Source organism: Aquarana catesbeiana, linkage group LG02 (assembly GCF_042186555.1).
Source record: "Aquarana catesbeiana isolate 2022-GZ linkage group LG02, ASM4218655v1, whole genome shotgun sequence".
Taxonomy (NCBI): Eukaryota; Metazoa; Chordata; class Amphibia; order Anura; family Ranidae; genus Aquarana; species Aquarana catesbeiana.
In genome coordinates, this window is record NC_133325.1 from 371,380,813 (window position 1) to 371,403,652 (window position 22,840).

Genomic DNA, 22,840 nt, shown 5'->3' on the forward strand with positions numbered 1-22,840 from the left:
GTGACACCAGCAATATTGATATCTGCCTATAGGTCTATTTGCACCAGGCTACTGTTTCAAAATAGAGAAGAACAAGAAAACTTAAGTGTGGCTTTAAGAAGCATGCTCCCCAGGTGTAGGAGCAGGATTTTGATATAATATACAATATACTGTGTGGACATAAGTTTGTGAACGCCTAACTATCACATCTATATAAGCTTGTTGGACATCATATTCCAAAACCATGACCATTAATATGAATTTGCTCCTCCACTTTTTAGGGTCTGATAAGGATGTTGGATGAGAAAACCCAGTAATCAGAATTCCAAATAATTCCAAAGGTCGTTAATAGGATTGTGGTCAGATATCTGTGCTAGCTACTCAATTCCCTTTCACCAAACTCAAACTATATCTTTATAGACCTAGTTTTTAAGAAAGTGTCCTAGTTACGCTCAAACAGAAAAGTACCACCCCAAACTATTGCCACAAGTGTACTTTCTCCACAGAGCTTAGGTGAAATTTTACATGGCAAGGAATACCCAATCACAGGCAAAGAAAATTAAAAAGCCTGGGCAGTTCTAATTTATTCCTAACATCTACATTCTTACAATTTAAATTTAATTTGATTATGCCTTTTTCTTTTTAAATGAGGATTATGTATGACATTTCCTGGAGGCAATACAATTTTATAAGAACACTTAGCATTGTTGTATTTTTTTATGGTCTCACCTTAGCTTGAACAGCATAGGAGGCCAAAAGAACAGATGCTTCTGGAGAACAAATGATTTCTTCATCCAGAATTTGTTTCTTAACCTAGTAAATGAAGACATATTAAAAAATTGCAAGAATCAATCATTGCATCTAAACTTTCTCCTTAATAAAAGTTCTGCAAATTTAAAGAAATAACAACCCTCTCTGTATGCTTCTAATACTAACTCAGCTACAGCAAAACTTTAAAAATCTATCACTCCTCTTGCTACTCCGCTTGCTCTGTATGTAATTTCTGGCAGGTCTACATCATACAAAAATTTATATTAAGATAAGGCATCTCTTACTGCCTGTCCATTGTAATGTGCCATGTCCATCGCCTGTAGCAATAGATGATTATATGCATGTACACTCATAGAGCAGTTTGTTAAGGACTCTATACTAATACTGGATCAAGCCTTCCTTTTCTCTCAATTCTTTGTGCCATTTATGGTATTTCGCATTTCACAAACATTCCTTTGAGATTCTGGTCCATGTTGACATGATTGCATCATGCAATTTCTGCATATTTGACAGCTGCACATTTAGCCTGCAGATCTCCTTTTCTACATATCCTTACAGTACTCTACTGCATTCAGATGCAGTGACTGCCCTCAGCAAAAATCAGAAGTCATCAGACTAGGCTTGGTTTTTTCAGCCTTCAACTGTCCAGTTTTGGTGAGCCAGTGCGTACTGTAGCCTCAGTTTTCTGTTCTTGGCTCACAGGAGTAAAACCTAACAGAAATACCCATACCAGCCTGTCTGCCAGCATGGTCAAAAGCTACGATCCCCCTATTTTTCTGATGTTTGATGTGAGCATTAGCTAAAGCGCTTGACCTGTACCTGCATGATTTTATGTATTGCGCTGTTGTCACATGATTGAGTGGTAAGACAACTACATAATAGGCAGGTGTACAAATGACCCTAATTGCTCAATGAGTGTATGTGAAGTGCATAGCAAACAGGCGATTTACATTTGGCACGGATGCTGGAGATTGGCAGGGATTTACGAATTCCTTAGTAAATGAGAGTGTAATCATGTCCGCATTCAATAATTTAAAGGATAGCTTTACTTTTGTAAACTCTCACATATACCCAGTGAAGTGAACAGCCTCGGATGATACACAGAGATGAAACAAATCCTCCTACATAGGTTTCACTTGTTTTTCTGCAGTTGTCTCCTCTCTTCACAACTTTAAAAGGGCAGATTGTGTTAGAAATCTTTCTTCATGGGGGGCGTGGCCAGATGTGAACCAGGACAGATGCGTGGTCTGTGAGCTCCGTGCTGATCCTGGATATTTTTCCTGACAGTGGTTCCTTTCTGTCAATTCACGGACTTCAGCTGCCTCTCACTGCCTCCTGGAGCCCTCTGTGACATCGCCCATTTGGCAAAAGGTCTGGGTAAGCTGCCCGAGACCCGAATCCTCAGCGCTCCGGGAAAGGGCGGGGCATGTGCTCTCCCAAAGCCATCTTCCTTTCACCATCCGGAGCTCAGCGTGGACAGAGGAAAGAGCTGAGCGCAGCTGCAACACACACCACAATGGCGTCCTCTACCCTCTCCTTACAAAGCCTATCCTAGAGGCCATCGAGGGGTGTAAGGCAGTTCTGATGGTACGCAACGATCACTTGACCTCTGAATGTACACTGATTCGCCATGACTTGACAAAATCAGAGGTTGGCTTACTGAAGCGGAGGATAGCATCAGATCAGTGGAGGATCAACAGACAGAGGCGCAACAATATCAGTGTGGAGGGTCTCCCGGAAGGGGCCGAAGGCTTACACCCTGCTGTCTTTGCAGAGTCACTCTTTAAAAAGATGCTGAATTTACCTGACATGCCACCTAACTACATTTTCGAGAGGGCGTACAGCATTCCTACGGGCAAACGCCCCGCTAGCACACTGCCGAGACTGTTCCTGGTACATTTTTTAAATTTCAGGGATCGAGACATGATCTTGGCTAAAGCAAGGAAGCACCCTGAATTGCCATATGAAAACAACAGAGTGAGGCTTTTCCCAGATTTTTCTGCTGATGTACAGAAAAGCCATTGATCCTTCAATACACTAGAAATCTAATTAATCCTTTTGCTTCTTTTTCCTCTCTTTTTCCTTCATCCAGAGCACTTCATCGGGCATGAGGTCTTGCGGGCCCTCCTCCACCTATTTGCCATAGGATCCCCGCACGGATGCCCAGGGGCCCACAACAGTATGATCCCTGATCTCAAGGGATCACTTGCTGAGCTCCCGTGGAAACAGGAGCATCCCTGTGTGTCCGGAAAAGAGCTGTTGCTCTTTTCCGGCAGGTCGTCGGCCCCCACTGTGCCATGGCTTTGCGGATGAGCGGCCGACGTATGATGGTGTCACCGCGCTCAGCACGCCCTTAGGGCGTGTCTGTGTGCGGTGGCCCCTGTCTGTCAGCCATTGGGGTGGGGCTTCGGTGGAGAGGCGCCGCTCCTGTGATAAAGCATTCCTCCACAGCATCTGCTTTGCGTCATAACGTGATGTCACACGTCGCGCCCACCTGACGCACTGGGGAGGGGTATAAATAGACCCATGCGGCATCATTTATGCTGCTGGAGTCCCTGGGAGTCTTACACCTCATGCAGCTATTAACAGATAGATCTATTGAACTTATTGATAACACCTCTTGTATGCACTGCAATTGCAGTGCACTACTTAATAAGAAAAAGGTATGGTATATTTAAGGCTCTATTCCCCTTTTTATTTTTACCTCCAGATTTATTTTCTTCATTTACGGTTGCTTCTATATTCCATTTTGCTTTGAAGTCTTTGTACCCACGGACTAAATAGCAAGTTTTTCCTTTATTACATAAGCAGGAATTGTTAATTGATGGAATTTATAAGGAACCTTATTACAAATATATTGTCTCTCTTATGCCCAAATGTTACCTTACTTTCAGAGACCTGACTTTGGCTCTACACAGCCTAGATAATCATTGCTGTCAGCTGCATGAAATTATAGGCTCCCAGTTATCCATTTAAAAGAAGTATTCCTTATATAAGCTTATACCCATTTTTCCTGTTGAAGGATTTAATATCCTAATTAAATATAAATATAGACATGCACTAAGATTGACACGTCATACTAACATTTTTGATTGATCCACAGGAAACATTGGTTTTAAAATCATATACATGTTATTTATACCTCTCTCTGTAGGTGATTCGACTTAGTTGGCAGATTCCTGCGGGCAGTACAATTTGTGTCCAGAAATACGATCTGATATCAGTCACCTACTGTAAATGCCGCTCTGAGTCCCCTAAACATTGGGGCTAGAACTTCTGGTTGGGACATTCCTGCTATCTACACGGATGCATCTATGTATTAATATGTGTACTTTAACATGTTATGTATTTTTTTTTAATTGTCTCTCTTTTGTTTTGCATATGTACTTTTTTTCCCCACAGATTTATCTATGTATCTATTTACTAGAAGTAAAGTACATGCATTTTCCTGAAGAAGCCGTAAGGCAAAACATGTAGAATGATTACGTGGAAAACTGTATAAAGGAAGTGACTTTTTTAATGCTATTCTTTTTTGTAATAAAAATACATATTTATTAAATTTAGTGTGATATATCCATTTGTATTAATAAGCCCCCTTAAAGTCCCATATTCCCCAATATGGTTTTTCTTCTTTGTTTATTTTAAGGGACGATGGTGAGGGGAGCCAATTACTTGCCAGGGGGCTTCTCGGACCACTCTCCTTTATCCATTAATATTGGTCTCCCATCACGAATCAGAGGGGGCACATGGAGGTTGAGTCCTGGGTGGTTAGAGGTGGAGTCGGTGTCTTCCCAGGTAGCTCCTGTTTTTACTGGCTACTGGGAGAACAACCTCTCTTCAGCTTCCCTCCCTGTTGTATGGGACGCCTTTAAGGCGTGTATGAGGAGTCACTATATATCGGCTATGAAACAGGCCCGTACGGAGTTCAACCCTTCTATATATGCATTACAAGATAAAGAAAGAAGTTGCAAGCTGGCTCATGCTTCTGCTCCCTACCTATCTAGCCTTGCTGGCAGCCGGCCACCAATTGGCATTGCATCTTACTGAACTAACGCAGACTTCTTGGGTCAGAAGGGCTGAGTCTCTATTTGAGCAGGGTGATAGGCAGGGATTGGTGCTTACAGATCCGGCTGAAATATTAGATAATTTTGTGGAATATTACAAAACTCTTTAAGAGTCTATTCCCACTTACAATCTGCAAGAACTGGAGACTCCGCTCTCCTCCTTAGTTGTCCCTGTCCTGTCCGATATGGATAGGGACAGCCTTGACTCGGATATCACTGAGGAAGAGATTTGACTTAGCTATACAGGTATTCCCCCCTCATAAATCACCTGGACCATTTGGTTTTTGTGCTGAATAGTATAGGCTGAATATTGAGGTTGTTGTCCTGAGACTTAAATCACTGTTACACTTTTGTATAGAGAACAAGGTTCTTTCTGACTCCCTTATGGGGGCTCAGGTTGTTCTTTTACCTAAGCCGGGGAAGGATCCTCTTGAATGTTCCTCCTATAGACTAGACCCATTGCTCTTCTGAACCAAGACCTTAAAATCTTGACCAAGGTATTGGCCACTAGATTGTCGCGGGCCATCTCTACGTTGGTTGACAGACCAAACTGGATTCATTCCCCAGAAAGCCACGGACACTAATCTTTGCAGGCTATTTGCACACTTACAGATCAATCATGCTAATCCTGGGGCGAGGGTGGTGGTGTCACTTGACATGGCAAAAGCTTTTGACTCAGTGGACTGAACCTATATGTCCGTGGTCTTAAGACGTATGGGTTTCCGAAATCAGTATCTTACCTGGATATCTTTGCTCTACAGTAGTCCAAAGGCAGGCATTCAACTTGGTATGGTGGTTTCTTCTCAGTTTTCCGTGGGTGGAGGTACTCGCCAAGGGTGCCCGCTTTTTGCCTCTTTATTTGCACTTGCAAAGGAACCTATCACCATTGCCTTGCAGGGGTCATCAGCGGTTAGAGCTTTGAAGGTGGAAAGCATTCATGAGTGCACTCCATTATATGCGGATGACCTTCTCTTTTTGCTGGATCCTGGGCCATCCCTTCCAGTGGTGGTTGAGATACTGAATAACTTTGAGTGTTTTTCAGGTCTAAGAGTGAACAGGGAGAAATCCAGCATATTGCCCATAGATGCTGACGTCCAGGCACAGGTTGTGCAAAATGTTCCTATATCTTGGGTCTCAGAATTTAATTATCTTGGTGTTCGTATTTCACCCAGGGTGGGAGATTATATGTCGCTTAATGTACTTCCCCTCGTTACTAAGGTAAGGACCTAGTTAGACTCGGGGCGACATTTACCACTTTTATTGATCGGACGGGTCAATCTTTTGAAAATCTTACTGATCTTTTTATACTTCTTACAAAATTCTCCAATTTGGATCCCTTGTTCATATTTTAAGTGTGCAAATAATCTGTTTATCTCCATTATCTGGTCTTCTTCTCATCCAAGGATAGGGCTTTGTACCTTGCAGGAACCTCTTGGACAGGGAGGCCTGGCATTACCAGACCTCTTTAAATATTTATTAGCAGGCCAAAAGGTCATTGCTAGGCGTTGGTTGCTACACGATGATGGGGATGCTGCAACAGTGCTTGAAGCTGCTGTTCCGGGATCTTATGAGAGTCTATATTAATTTAGTCTATAGAGGTTACCAGGTGGCCTGCCTTTTAACTGGGTCCATGCGTAGTACCTTGCGCTTGGGACAGGGTGAAGGTGCTGATGAAGCCAGATGGGTTGGTCCCTTCGCCATCTGCCCCTTTTGGTTCATTCCCAAGTTTTCTCACTTTGGTGAAAGTCCGGACCCCGTCTTGTGGGCCCGAGTTTGCATCAAACAATTACAGTACAAGATATCGTGGGGGGAGGGAGACTCCTTATGTTTGATCAGCTAAGGTCTAGTACCACCTCCAGAACTGAAATTTCTTCCATTACTTGCAGTTGCGACATGCCTTCATAGCACAATTTGGGTCTGAAACCCTAGAGCTTGAGTCTTCTCCTCTGGAACAACTATTATGTGATGACTCTCTGAAGAAGCTCCTATCTGAGGTGTATAGAGGCCAAAAGCACTTACCAAATGCAGGAACAGTTGGATGCCATTAATTCCTAAATTACAGGGAGATGATTGGGAGGATATGTGGGACTATCCGTTCAGGACTCTGGTGTCAGCATGGGACTGCTACATTAAATTTAAGCTGCTCCACAGAGCTTATTATACTCCAGCAAGAGCAGCCACTATTTATGGCACTGGCTCGGCTGAGTGTTGGCAATGTACAGCCTCTCTGGCACCGTCAGCCGATACGAGAGTTCTGGATGGGGGTCACTTGCACTCTCCAAGATTTACTCACTCTTCCATTTCCCTTGACTATATCTGTTTGTATGCTGGGCCTAGTGGAGGAGGTAGAACCACATAGTGCACAAAGAACCCTTCTCTCACTTGCTCTTTTTTATGCTCGCAATGGCATCTTGCTGTGCTGGAAGAAACCAGGGGCCCCTTCGCTTTCATACGGGAAGGGCATAATTAACAAGGTTTTACCTTTGTACAGGGCCACATATTTGAGTAGGGGTTGTCCCAATAAGTTTGAAAAAGTATGGCAGTGTTGGCTTTCAGACACTGACACTCTTGGTTAAACAGAACTGTTTTCTTTAATACTACGGTGGAAGCCTGACATATTTCTCTCACGACTGAATTGAAGGGTTTTAACCAAGGGATTGTTACTGTTCCATATGGGATGATGATGATGATGATGAAGGATGATGATGAATGATGATGATGAATGATGATGATGAAGATGATGAAGATGAAGATGATGATGAAGATGAAGATGAAGATGATGATGAAGATGAAGATGATGAATGATGAATGATGAAGATGATGATGAAGATGATGATGAATGATGATGATGAATGATGATGAATGATGGATGATGGATGATGATGATGATGATTGTAGCCGATAGGAAAACTAGACAAGGACTAAGGGCCCTATGCACTTAAGGAACGTTGCAAATGGAAAGGTGGGTGGGGGATTTTGTTCTTTTCTTGTACTTATACATAGTTAATGAGGTTACTAACACGGTGAGATCTAATACCAGGTTATACCTTGTAGTTTTGTATGTATATTTCTTTGGTAAAATTTAATAAAAATTTTACAAATATATATATATATATATATATATATATATATATATATATATATATATATATATATATATATATATATATATATATATATATATATATATATATATATATATATATATATATATATATATATTTAATTTATTTATTTATTTATATATTTATTTCAGCATCTGTCAGGAGCACAAAAGGAGGGGGCAGAGAGGCTGCAGTTACAGTTTGTGAGAGCTGATTGGAGGAAAAAGAAATAAATAAACATCCTTCACACAACAGAACGACGATGTTCTGAATAGACAAGATCTATTCTGAGCTCTTCCCCCCTTCTTCTATAAACAAATTTATCTCATGTGTTGGGAAAACTTCTCAGAAGTGACTAAAAGAGGAATGAAGCACCAGAGGGGAACGGCACTTAGAGCTTTGGTGAGAGATAAGTAAACACTACAGATATATGTGCTTTGCTCAAATTCCATGACTGAGCTTTACAACCACTTTAAATTATTATTATACAAGAGGGCAGACCGTACAGCTACAAAACAATTCAATACAGGAGGAATCAGAGGGCCCTGCTCATGAGAGCTTACAATCTAGATGGGAGGGTCAAGTGATAAAAAAAAGGTAATAGCTGTGGGGGATGAGCTGATGAAAAAAATAATAGTACAGTTGTTAGGTGTAAGCAAAATAGGCTTGCCTGAAGAGGAGAGTTTTTTAGGGATTGTCTAAAAGCAGAGTAGGGAGTAGAGTAGGGAGTTCCATAGGATGGGGGAGGCTCGGGAAAAGTCCATGAGGCGAGCATGGGAGGAGATGACGAGGGAGCTAGAGAGACAGAGGTCTTGAGAGGAACGAAGAAAAAGATTAGGTTGGCATTTTGAAAATAGGTTAGTGATGCATCTGGGGGTCAAGTTGTGGATGGCTTTGTAATTTATTGTTAGTATTTTGAATTGAATTTGTTGGGGGAGTGGAAGCCAGTGGAGGGATCGGCAGAGAGGAGTAGCAGACATTGAGCGGTTGGTAAGGTGGTTAAGTCTGGCAGCAGCATTCGTGATGGACTGAAGGGGGGATAGCCTATGTAAAGGTAAGCCAATGAGAAGGCAGTTGCAGTAGTCAAGGCGAGAGATGACCAGGGAGTGAACTAGGAGCTTTGGGGTGTCATTGGTTAGAAAGGGGCGTATTTTGGAGTTGTTGCGATGGTTGAGCTGGCAAAATTTGGACAGTTTAAATGTATCCAGGCATACCAGGTTCCAGGCAATGTTGGAAATATAATCTATTAAAAGAGTAACGATACTCACCTCCACTTTATTGATACAAAGTTCACATGCTCCCTTGCTATTGTCAACATGTTTTGCTGATTTCCTTGGGGTTCATGATCTTCGGCCATCTCGACTGACTAGGCTGGGATGACGTAACTCCCGCAGATGTGTATGGGAATTAATTCATCCTAGTACCTGGCAGATGCCGGATACAGTGCAGTTTGTGAGGAGTGATGTAAGAATCCTAGCAGAAGAGAAAGAACCTTTCTGCTTACAAATTTAGGATTTTTCATATAAAGTTCCACTTTGATACCTGTGGTTTGGGAACGGACAGGAACAAACCCATGAGAGTATAACTTTGCTTTGTCTACATCCAACCTGTCTGCAGTTTGCCCTGTGTAGTGTATAAAGCAATTTTCATATCAGTGCTCCCTGGTATTCAGAGGTCTTAAAGTGTTCTAAATAAAATCAGTGATAATGAAATGCAGTGGCAAAAGAAAAACACATTTCTGCTACTTATGTTTTTTTTCATTGACGGCCCTTTCACAAAATTTGTTTGTAAAAGAAAGCTCTATCTATTTTTATATATGAAAGTTTAATATACCATATTAAATGAACAGGTAACGTGTATTAATCACTGATGTAACCAACTGCATCTAATTTATCCAAACTTCTCATTAAGGTCAGCATACATGTATTTTACAGAAAATTAAAATGATTTATTATGATCAAATATGAAAATCCATGTTGAACAGTAACAGTAAATGTGTCTCCAAATGAGTAATTGGCTCTGCATGAAGCAGACGTTCTCAATTATTCATTAGATTTTAGAGACATTAAATTAGACTGCAGTTAACACGCACAGATGATATTTCCAGTTTACCATCAAATATTAGCTTCCATTTTATGGCTCATTAGCAGCTCATGTTAGAGTAACATTTAAGCGAATGAATGCGAAGCCATAAATTGAATGCAAATGCTTTCATTAAAAAGGTAATTACACAGTGTGTGCAACCAGATCAAGACTGTTAGCATTCCACAGATCTATAACTTCCAAATCTATTTATTTTAAACTAATTTTGTCTTATTTTAAGTTATTTAAATCTGTGTCTTTAGCATTTCACAGTAAACACAATAGATATATCTAAAGCCTGTACAAGCATTAGGCAACAAGAAAGGTAACAAATTGCGGTTGGTTCTGTGCAACAGGCTGAGAATGCAGAACCACAGTTAGGAGACAGTTGTCATCCTATAACCAGTGGTGGCTGGTGCACCATTTCTGGGGGGGGCAAAATCGGCCAAAACAGCCACCCCTCCCCCGGTCGCTCAAATATCAGCGCACCAGCCCCGCACTTACCCCATCTAGGTTGCGGGCAGCGCTTCCTCCTCCTCGGCTTCACCCAGTGTCTCCGCCTCCTCAGCTGCACGGCGGCTTCCCTACATTTTTTTTCCCCCTCCTCCGCGGCCAATGCAAATCGCTTCTCTTTTCGGTCTCAGGACCTGCTTCTTGATTGGCCAGGAGGAGAATCAGGAAGACAATTGCGAATATTAATTGCGCCCCGAGCCCACCTTTTTTTAAGCCAATTAGAGCCTCTGGCTCTAAATATGTGCTTCTAAAAAAAAAAGCACATATTTAGAGCCAGAGGCTCTAATTGGAATCCATGCGTTTGACGCCCTGCATGTAGATTAGGGGCCGGACCCATGGATTAGGGGGGCGGCGCCCCTGCGCCCCTTATGGACGGGCGGCCGGTGCCAATAACTATAACTCCAATTGCCAATAGAAAATGGAAGACATAATTAAATGTTTAACTGCTTCCCAGCTGGCCAATGTACATAAATGGCTGGGCAGGTGCTCTGTTCTGGGCAGATGTACCCGTAACTCCTCCCAGAAGGGCACGCAGCAGGGAAGACTATAACCGATCATGGTACTGGGCCACTGTGAACAGGCCTGGTACTATGTGATCTCTGAGATGAATCACAGCAATCACAGTCACAATAGTAAGCATTGCTGTCATTCATGACGCCTTGCTTACAACTGTGTGATCTCTGGGATTGGTCACAGCGATCACATGGTACCTAGGCCAATCAATACAACCATGCACCAAGTGATAGCTGTGGCCAATCACAGCATCACAGTTAGACATGTGCAGAACGAAAAATATGTTTCCTTTTGATTCGTTATTTGCATAAATTAGTTTAGTTAAATTAGTTTAATTTGTTTAATTCGTTTTCGGGATTCGTTTCCTTTATTCGTTTTTGAAGCAATTCAAAAAGTTTTTCAATCAATTTTGGATGGTATTCTAATTCAAAGAGTTTTCGAATTTGAATAGTTTTCCAATTTCCAAAAAGAATAAAATAGAAAATAAAGGAATAGAAATTTTTTTTTTTCTATTCTGTTGCTTTATTTTCCATTCTATTTATTTCTCTTTGGAAAGTCAAATCATTTTTGAATTTTTAAACTATTCGAATAGTATTCAATTTCGTCTGAATTAGAATTTTGTTATTTCGGATTCGTTTAAATTTGGTGCTATTCCAATTCGGATACATCCAAATTTCTGAATAACAAAAATTTGTCTGAATTTTAATTCGGAACGAAATGAACCGCATATGTCTAATCACAGTAATAAGCAAGGTTTCATGAATGAAACCTTTGAAGAGTATTACAGATTGTGTATTACAGTAATGATCACTGTCACATACAATCACAGTGTAAAGAGTAGAAAAGTTTCACTATGATGACACTACACTGCTCTGGTGACAATATGTAAAAACAAAGCATTGTTAAAAATAAAGGAAAAGAATTATAAAAATTGGCGAACAAATGATGTATTCAAAAGACTCACCATGGCTCTTAAAAAAAACCTTGGGGTGTTTACAAAGTGTAGTCATTTTGTGGGTGTTCCCACTGTCCTGGTTCTCCAGGACCACCAAAAATATGATAAGTAGTCAGGAAATTAGATGTGTAATTTATGCCTCTAGAACGCCTCAAGGTGCTTCCTTGGATTTTGAGCCTCTCTATATGGTTAGGCTGTGAAAGTCTCACACATGTGATATCACCATACTGGGGAGAAGCAGCAGAATGTGTTTTGGGGTGTAATTCTAAGTATGCCTATGATGGGTGTTAGAAATATCTTGATTGACAACTTTGTGCATTTTCCAAAAGACAAAGGCAAAAAATAACTAACTTTTTCAAAAGACTCGCTATGCCTTTCAAAAAATACCTTGGAGTGTGTTCTTTCCAAAATGAGGTATTTTGTGGGTGTTTCCACTGTCCTGGTGCTCCAGGGCTTACATTTTTTTATATGTAGTCAAGAAATTAGATGCATATTTTATGCTCATTGAAAGCCCAAGGGTGTTCCTTGGGTTTTGGGCCTCTCTATGTATCTAGGCTGTGAAAAAGTCTCACACATGTGGTAGCCCCATACTCAGGAGGCATGGCAGAATGTTTTTTTGGGATGCAATTCTAAGTATGCCTATGCTATGTGTGAGAAAGAACTTGTTAAAATGGTAATGTTGTGAAAAAACAAATTGTATTTAATTTCTTCATTTTCCCTAATACCTTGGACTGTCTATTTCCCAAAAATGGGGGGGGGGGGGGGCTGGGGGTGTAATTGTATTGTCAGGACTGATCAATTTTCAAATATACTGTTTATCCCATAGTTTGTAGACTCTAACTTTCATACAGACTAAATAATATACACTGATTTGGGATATTTTTGCAAAAGAAATGTGGCAGAATACACTTTGCCTAAATTCAGGAAAAATAATTTTTTTTTTTCAGAATGGCATGTTGTAGTTTATTTTTAAACGTTTTGATATTTTATCATTTATAAAAGCGAAAAAAAAAAAAAAACAAACAGTGGTGAATAAATAAAACCAAAGAAAAAAACTCTCTCAATAAATGATAAAAATTACATTTGGGTAAAGTGTTGCATGACTAAGTAATTTTCATTTAAAATGTCACAGTGCTGAAATCTGAAAATTGGCCTGGGCAGGAAGTGGGTAAAAGCGTCTGGTATTGAAGTGAAGTGATTACACTGAGAAAATGTACCATTTTAATAAGGTAATTTTGGAATTGAGGGCAGCAACATGTCTCAAGAAAGTTGGGACAGGGCCATAATTACCACGGTGTAGCATCCAGTCTTCTTTTAACAACACTCTTATAAACGTCTGGGAACTGAGGAAACCAGTTGCTGCAGTTTTGGGACAGGAATGTTGTCCCATTCTTGCCTAATATAGGATTCTAACTGCACAAGAGTCCTGGGTCTTCTTTGTTGTACTTTTTGTTTCAAGGTGCACCAAACATTTTAAATTGGTGGAAGGCCTGAACTGCAGGCAGGCCAGTTAAACACCTGGACTCTATTATGAAGCCATGCTGTTGTCATGCGCTATGCGGTTTTACATGATCCTGTTAACCACTTAAGGACCGGGCTTCTTTTTTAGATGTGTTGTTTACAAGTTAAAAAACATTTTTTTTTGCTAGAAAATTACTTAGAACCCCCAAACATTATACATTTTTTTTTCCTAACACCCTAGAGAATAAAATGGCGGTCGTTGAAATACTTTGGCACACCGTATTTGTGCAGCGGTCTTACAAGCGCACTTTTTTTTAGAAAAAATATACTTTTTTGAATTAAAAAATAAGATAACAGTAAAGTTAGCCCAATTTTTTTTTTATATTGTGAAAGATAATGTTATGCCGAGTAAACTGATACCAAACATGTCACACTTCAAAATTGCGCCCGCTCGTGCAACGGCAACAAACTTTTACCTTTAAAAATCTCCATAGGCGACAATTAAAAAATTCTACAGGTTGCATGTTTTGCGTTGCAGAGGAGGATTAGGGCTAGAATTATTGCTCTCGCTCTACCGATCACGTAGATACCTCACATGTGTGGTTTGAACACTATTTTCATATGCGGGCGCTACTCACGTATGCGTTCGCTTCTGCACGCAAGCTCGGCGGGACGGGGCACGTTTTAAATTTTTTTTTTTCTTATTTATTTTACCTTTTATTTTTTATTTTTACACTGTTTTTAAAAAAAAATGTGTCACTTTTATTCCAATTACAAGGAATGTAAACATCCCTTGTAATAGAAAAAAAGCATGACAGGACCTCTTAAATATGAGATCTGGGGTCAAAAAGACCTCAGATCTCATATTTACACTAAAATGCAATAACAAAAAAAAAAAAAAAGGCGCTTTAAGAGCTATGGGTGGAAGTAACGTTTTGACGTCGCTAACGCCCTGCAGTGCCATGGAGACAGGTGGGTGCCATCTTCCCCTCACTCATCTCCATGCACAGCCCTGAGAGGGACCGGATCGCCTCCGCTGCTGCCAATGGCTCCGGTAAGCAGCGGAGGGCACCGGATCGAGGCGGGAGGGGGGCCCTCTCCTGCCGCCGATAAAAGTGATCTCATGGTGAATCCGCTGCAGAGACCACTTTTATCTTGTACCGGACCGCCAGCCGAACACGGGGAGCTAGCTGCTGCCATAACAACGATATCCGTCCTCAAAGTGAGGACATACATTGGCGTGCGGCGGTCCGGAAGTAGTTAAAATATGCAAGGCCTCCCCTGAAAAAAAAGAGGTCATATGGATGGGAGCATAAGCTGCTCTAAAATCTGGATGTATCTTTCAGCATTGATGGTGCCTTTCCAGATGTGTAAGCTGCCCATTCCATATGCACTAATGCACTCCCATACCATTAAAGAGATGCAAGCTTTTGAACTGAGTGCTGATAACAAGCTGAAAGGTCCCTCTCCTTAGTTCGGAGGACAAGGCACCCATGGTTGCCAAAAGAATGACAAATTTCAAAATGCATGACTACAGAACACTTTTCCACTTTGCAACAGACCATTTTAAATGAGCTTTGGCCCAGAGAAGACAGCAGCATTTCTGGATCATGTTTAGATATGGCTTCTTTGCAAGATAACGTTTTACCTTGCATTTTTGGATGGCACGGAATCTTGATATTATATACTGTAGATGATGATATATTTAAAGGCTATGCAATTTTACATTGAGGAACATTATTCTAAAATTGTTCAACAATTTTTAGTCACAGCTTTTCACAGATTGGTGAACCTTTGCCCATCTTTACTTCCGAGACACTCTGACTCTCTAAGATGCTCTTTTTATACTCAATCATGTTACTGACCTGTTGCCTATTAACCTAACTCATTACCTAATTAACCTAATTAGTTGCAAAATGTTCTTCCAGCTCCTCTTTGTTAGTACCACTTTGTCAGCTTTTTGTTGGCGCCATCAATTTCAAAGTAACCTTATTTTTTTCTTAAAATGGTACATTTTCATCATTTAAACATTTGATATGCTTTCTGTTTTCTATTGTAAATAAAATATGAGTCTTTGAGATGTGAATATCATTGCACACCATCACAACAAACTATCAAATTGAAGGGGTGAGAGATTTGCCAAACCTAGCAACAACAATAACACAACTGTTGGATGCCAATGAAACAAACATGAAAAGTTTGTTTCATTGACATCCAACAGTTGTGTTACAAGAACAGATTTTAAATAAATGTAATACATAAAAACAACATGTTGTTACCAACCAGCAGGCCAGGCATGTGGCCCGGGATCTAAACAGCAAAGGAACATCACAACTGTGTGCCACCTTTAAAATGAATACAAACCAAGATATTCTTCTGTATAGGATGGATGCTTTAAGAAAGGAGCCCTAAAAAATGTGTCCTCCTTCTCAAAATGCCATTCGTAGCTGTCAGACACCAGGGACTACTATTGACACCCCAAAAAATATAGTTTTGGGAAATTAGCAGTGCTTCCCTTCCACAATGCAACATGTGTTACTGCAAAGCATATTGACGCTATATACGTTGAGGTTCTTTGCCATTAATTCTGAATAGAATCCCCAAACTACATATACAGCATCAAACAGCACATTGCAATGTACTTATATGAACATTCATGCACTATGATGCGCTGCATTGGCCAACAAATTGGTATGTTATTTAATGCACAGAGGAGCAATCGGGGCTTATTGGAAGCGAGTGGGCTGCTTTAACACAATGCAAGCAACGCTAGAAAAGTGCATGCACTTATTGGTTCCAGCTTCACCATAACTGGATTTTAGAGGGAGTCATCAAAGAAAATACAGCATGGAATTCTGGGAGTTGCATGCTTTTAAAAAATATTATCTACTGAATGAATGTATTCTGTATCCAATATCAGTGTGTGAATTGGAGCATAGTTAATGTAAATCTTCTTTCCATTTCAGACATTTTGTATGAATTAAGCATTCAGCCTAGAAGCTTGAAGGATAATTATATTGTAAATTCCTTTTTAGTTTTAAAGTAAAGTTTGAAATATGTATATGGATTATGAAGACATTCTAGTCTGTAGCTTTTGCTATGTAGTTCCATGTGTTAAAAAGACAAATTCAGTTTGTTTTCATGCATCCCTGTGTGTCAGGGCAAGCCCTATGCTTGAAGCAGTGAAATGACACATTCCCATTCTGAACAAGTCTCAATCTGCAAGCTTCATTGCTTTCCTAAGAATAAGGATAAGGAAACTAATGCCCATGAAGCCACGCTTTAAAGTAAACAATAAGCCAAAGCACAATCTGCTTTAGGGCTTGTTCACATCATGTACGTTAAGTTGCATATTTCTGCACACCAACTGAATGGGCATGGTATGATCCAGCCCTGAAGATAAAAAGACATTTGCACACAAATATCAACATTAATCTCCTGCCTGCAAGAGCAAATTGTAGTTACAGTACTATATTCAACATCAGTTGTCTTCATTGCTGTCATATTAAAGATGACAAATGCTGCACCCCGTTTAGAGAAGAATCAGACAAATTCTAGCTAGACAGTTTTTTTTGGTACCAAGCAAAAAAATTGTAGGGCAAAATTTGAAGATTAACTAACACAGATATGAGATAACTTACATGTACTAACATGGACTGCTGTGCTATGGTCCTCTGCAGCTTTGAGTTTTCCACCTCTGACCTATGACTTGAACCATTCTTAAGCTAAAAAAATTATTCATAAATGTATGCCAGTGGGGGCGTGGCCTGGAGCGGCATGGAATAGGACGCTGAGACGCTGAGCTCCGCCGGACATCTATCCTTTCCTGCATATCCTGCCGGCATCACAGCCTCCAGACGCCCCAAAAACACCACCCTACACAGGGCAATCGCTGGCATCATGTCGCCGCCAAAAAAAACGGCCACCACGACATCCAAGCTCGACCAGTATCGCCATCAGGAGCGGGACTCCCCAGGCCAAGATGGCGGAGCCACGAGGAGAGGGGAGACGGCTGCAAATGCAGACACCACTAAGGTATTAGAAGCGATCACTGCTTGTCAGGAAGCTATTGCTGCGTGCCAATCCACCCTCACAGCCAGAATAGAGGAGGTTAAAGTGGATATCTCACTGGTGAGGCAGGACTTCCAGAAGCTCAGGGAGAGGGTCACAGAAACAGAAACTAGAGTCAGCATGATGGAGGACTCCCTCCCCCCTCTTCAGCATTCTAGCGAGGCCATGCAAGCACAGGTGAACCAGCTCCTACAAAAGCAAGATGACCTGGAAAATAGAATTCGGAGGTGCAACCTCAGATTCATAGGCCTTCCAGAGGGGGTAGAGGGAAGGGACCCCCCAGAGTTCCTGGAAACTTTATTATGTGACACATACGGCAGAGCAGCATTCTCCTCTACATTTACTGTTGAACGAGCACACCGAATGTCAGGCAGACCCCCACCGGTGGGTGCACCGCCTCGCACCTTCATCGCCAAATTCCTTAATTACAGAGACAGGGACACCATACTACGTCTCAGTCATGAAAAAGGCAATATCCCCTTTGGCAATAAAATGATAGCTGTCTTCTCAGATTTTTCTGCAGATGTGCAAAGAAAGCGCAAGACCTTCACGGAAGCGAAACGTCGCCTACGCATTAAAAATATCAAATATGCAATGCTTTTTCCAGCCCGCCTGCGAGTAGAAGGAGAAGACAGAGCTTACTTCTTTGAGGATCCTGAAGCGACCATTGCGTGGCTGGAGAGGAGAGATGCATAGAGATAAGTGCCTTAACTTTTAAATACCAAACTCAATCTCCCACATTTTTCTTTTATTATTTTTTTCTCCGTTTTGGTTGTCATGGTTTTTGCTCACATTTACTTGGAGGATGACCCTGCCTAATTCTTGTCAGCGAGATGGGGTAATTGACTGCATATAGACATTGCTCTCTGTTATACTTGCCCCTGAGCAGTTAAAACTTAGCACACGATTCATGAACATCAGGTGTCGGTAAGGCCCTTTGTGTATGTGCGCCGCTTAGATGGATATTGGTGCGACCAGGGTCAGTTAAGCCTACATGTTACTCCCTTTTTTGCAGAGACATAACTGGACAGGAAGCTTGTAGGCCGCCATGATCCACAAAAAGTACGTCTGGTGTGAAAACCTGATCTTACACATTTTTTGGCTATACCTTCCGGCGGAGGGAGGCAATTGGCTAATGGGCTCACTACAGCAAGTGGGCTCAGTCCTACACTATGCTTTGTTACGCAGCGAAGTTTCGCCCTATTACATCCAACCCAAGATGGATTACAACACTTAACGACATACAGCGTGTAGTTGTTGCCATCGTGGAGATGAGGTTTACTCTCTCTGCCTTGGCAACACCAGTAATTTTTCTTACTTTTTTTGTTCACCATTTTCTTTTTGCAGGTTGGACGATGTTCATGCCACGTTGGCAGTTACAGGGGAAAGCCCGCACCGGTTGGGAATTGTGTTGGGCAGGGAGGGGGGATGTAATATATATTATATTGTAAGACGAAATCCCTATATTTGGCTCAGTATGCTAATATTACTTTGGTATCAAGATATCGGAGATGCAATGATACACCCAATTGTTTACTTGACCATGTTGACTCTCAAAAAATATTTAGTGGCGGGAGGAAGTCATGGAGCTCTACATTCCAAATACCTCACCCCATGACTGCTCTAACATTTCTCACGTGGAATGTACGTGGAGTGAGGGATCCAATTAAAAGGTCGGCGGTATTTACTTTACTTAAGCAGCAACGAGCAGACGTAATGGTTTTGGTAGAGACACATGCAGAGGGCTCAGTTCAAAGAGCGCTCAAACGCCCTTGGTTGGGGTGGGCATACCACTCTGTGCACACCACGCATTCTAGAGGAGTTTCAATTTTTATTGCCAAACACACTCAGTTTGAGCTCCATGGCTTCGTATCAGATCCACAAGGTCGATATGTTTTTTTAAAAGCAAAGCTGCATGGTGAAATGATTTTATTAATGGCATTCTATGTACCTCCACCATTTCAGACTTCCAGTCTAATAGAGGGGTTTAATTTTATGGCCTTACATCCTAATGTGCCAGCGATGTGGTTGGGTGATTTCAACAATGTTTTGGACCCCACACTAGACAGAATGACCAGCTCCTCCCTATCCAACGCCCCTCAACATCAAACAAGATTTGCAAGACTGTTGCTAGATTTTAATCTGGTTGACACGTGGAGATGCAGGAATCCCTCGCTTCGGGCATATTCATGTTTCTCCACATCCCACCAATCTATGTCTCGTATTGATTTAATATTAATCTCTAAAACACTCCTCCCCAGATTAATTGATGCAGGTTTTTCTCCTAGATCATTATCTGACCATTGCCCATATTGGGTCAAACTCTCCATCCATCATAATAGACCACCATTCACTTGGAGACTAAACCCTTTTTGGCTGACTCTTTTTCCAACAGAGGATGACCTCTCCTCACATTGGACACAATTCTTTGAGACCAATGAGGGCACAGCGTCCCCTCAGATAGTCTGGGAAGCATTCAAGAAACACGCTCGTATGACACTCACCACACACATCAACAAACTAAAGCGATCCTCTGGGGCAGCTATTACCGCTGCCACCGAGAGCCTGCTTTCAGCAGAAAAGGCATTTACAGAAGACCCCACTCCAGAGAAGGCAAACAATCTCAAACTTTGTTCTAGGGCCACTGATCAACTCTTGTACGAAAAATCTAAAAGAAAACTTTTTTTCCAAAAACAAAGGTTATTTGAGCAAGGGGAAAGAGCAGGTAAACTACTAGCCTATCTTGTACATAGCGAAGACAGACCCCCAGTTGTAATTTCGCTTTACTCCTCTGACGGTACTCTGACGACAGAACCGGCCCAAGTTACAACAATATTTCGAGACTTCTTTACTACACTATATACTTCCAAGTCCCCAACTGATAATACTTTAATGGAAGCTTTCTTAGATGATACTACTATCCCCCACCTAACGGAAGCTCAAATAGAGACCCTAGAGGCCCCATTGACAGCAGAAGAAATCACTAAAGCCATTGCGGAATTCCCCAAAGCTAAGGCCCCTGGTTCCGATGGACTACCAGTAGAGTTCTACTCCTCCCACTTAGAAATATTTACTCCTAGACTACTAAAACTGTACAACTCCATCTTTACTGACTCTGAATTGCCAACTTCTATGCGTGAGGCTACAATAGTACTAATTCCTAAACCTGGTAAGGACCCACATCTTCCGGAGTCCTACCGCCCCATCTCTGTTACAGGTGGATGTAAAAATAATAGCAAAAATTCTAGCCATGCGTCTAAATGCAGTCATCTTGTCTTTAATACATGAAGACCAGGCTGGTTTTATGCCAGGGCGAAATACATCTTTTAATCTCCGTAGACTGTTTATCAATTTGCAAGCAACACATGACAATCCAGGATCCAGAATAGTTGTGGCCTTGGATACAGCCAAGGCGTTCAAATCTGTCGAATGGAAATATCTCTGGACCTGCCTAGCTCGATTTGGACTTGGTCCCAGATTTATAAAATGGGTCCAACTCCTCTACCAAAACCCAGTTGCAAGAGTAGTGGCAAACGGCTGGCCATCTGATCAATTTCCCCTATCTAGAGGTACGCGACAGGGGTGCCCTCTGTCGCCTTTGTTATATGCCCTGGCAGCAGAGCCATTGGCAATTGCGATACGGGCACACCCAGGTATAGTGGGACTTCGAGGGGGTGAGGTAGTGGAAAAAATCAGCACATATGCAGACGATACTCTGCTGTACCTAGATGACTCACAGGAATCCTTGCCAATAGCTCTGAACCTAATAAAACGCTTTGGAGTATTCTCTGGTCTAAGGATCAATTGGGATAAATCCCAAATACTTCCTTTAGACAGCTTCCCACTAAACAGAGATAGGGCCACACTCGCTCTGCAGAGAGTAGACAAAATAAAATACCTAGGAGTACAAATGACTCGGGATTCATCAGAATACATCACACTCAATATAACACCACTGATCGATATGACTAAACAGAAAACCCAGATATAGGCGCGCCTCCCACTTGGAGTGACGGGCCGCATCAATCTAATAAAAATGGTCCTACTACCAAAAATTCTATACATGATTTGGCACTCACCTGTATACCTGATACTCAGACACTTTAAAATAATGGAAACTCTACTTAAGCCATTTGTCTGGGGTAATACTAGGCACAAACTCCCTTGGCATAAGTTGAAGAACCCCACCGACCTTGCTGGACTGGCACTTCCTGACTTCAATATGTACTATCTCGCATCCCAACTTTTACAAATTTTTCATATTGACAAAACAGACCGGAAAAGATTTTTATTTCTTGTATGCCCAAAATGGATACAACAGACTCTAGACCCATTATTATCAATGATGGGGGGGAGAGATGGAGGGGGCTTGGGGACAGACCGCAGGTCTTTACTATATCAATATAAGAAAATCTGGGATATAGCATCCAAAAAACTTCACATTGAATCACCAAACATTTATACTCCCATATGGCATAATGAGTCCCTCCCTGAGTTTAGACGCATGCAGGACATCGAGGTGTGGAGTTCTAGAGGAATAATATACTTGACGCACATAACAAATAATGGGAAATTGAAAACATTTGAAACTCTAAAATCTGAATTTGCATTACCTAACTCCATGTTTTTTTAGGTACATACAACTAAGGCATGCTTTCCATACACAATACCCCGCAGATGATCTTACCCTAAAAGATAACCCACTAATGGCTGCTATAAAATTCCCAGACCCCAAAAAAATGATCTCTCAATTCTATGCCATGTTAACAATTCCACAGGCAACTGTTCAAGCCTACGCTTTGAAAACTAGATGGGAGAATGAAGTGGGTCCTATTGAGGATGACGAGTGGAGTGATGCACTAGATACATGTAAATTAGTATCCCCTAAAATATCAGACCGGCTCACACAGATTTTCATCACACATAAATCCTACCTTATGCCACTTAGGATTTCAAAATACAAAAGTAACCAATCTGCTACCTGTTTAATGTGTAACCAAGCCGTGGGCACCTTCTTCCACTTAATCTGGCATTGCCCTAAGATCCAACAGTTTTGGTCCCAGGTTATAAAATTTTTGCACGATACCATGGGTTCACCCATCACGCTACAACCAAAATCGTGCTTATTAGGAATTTTTCCTGATCCGGAACTTAACAAATTTATCAAAATATTTTTACATGAATCTCTCTTCTCGGCTCGCAAGGTAATAGCCAAAGTATGGATGAGACCCACACCACCAGAATTTTCACAATGGGTGTTAGAAATAAATAATTCTTTGCCATATAAAAAAATAATTTACTCCCACAGAGGATGCCCCACCAAGTAT

The 22,840-nt window shown here is 41.3% G+C and overlaps 1 protein-coding gene across 1 annotated transcript in view; it reads right to left on the reverse strand.

Moving 5' to 3' along the window:
* Nucleotides 1–22,840, reverse strand: part of LOC141128050 (merlin-like) — a 142,313-nt gene that overhangs the window by 59,726 nt on the left and 59,747 nt on the right. Inside the window, exon 5 of the mRNA XM_073615096.1 lies at nt 709–792. Within this exon, the coding sequence (XP_073471197.1) occupies nt 709–792 (84 nt within the window). The remainder of the gene's footprint in view (nt 1–708; nt 793–22,840) is intronic.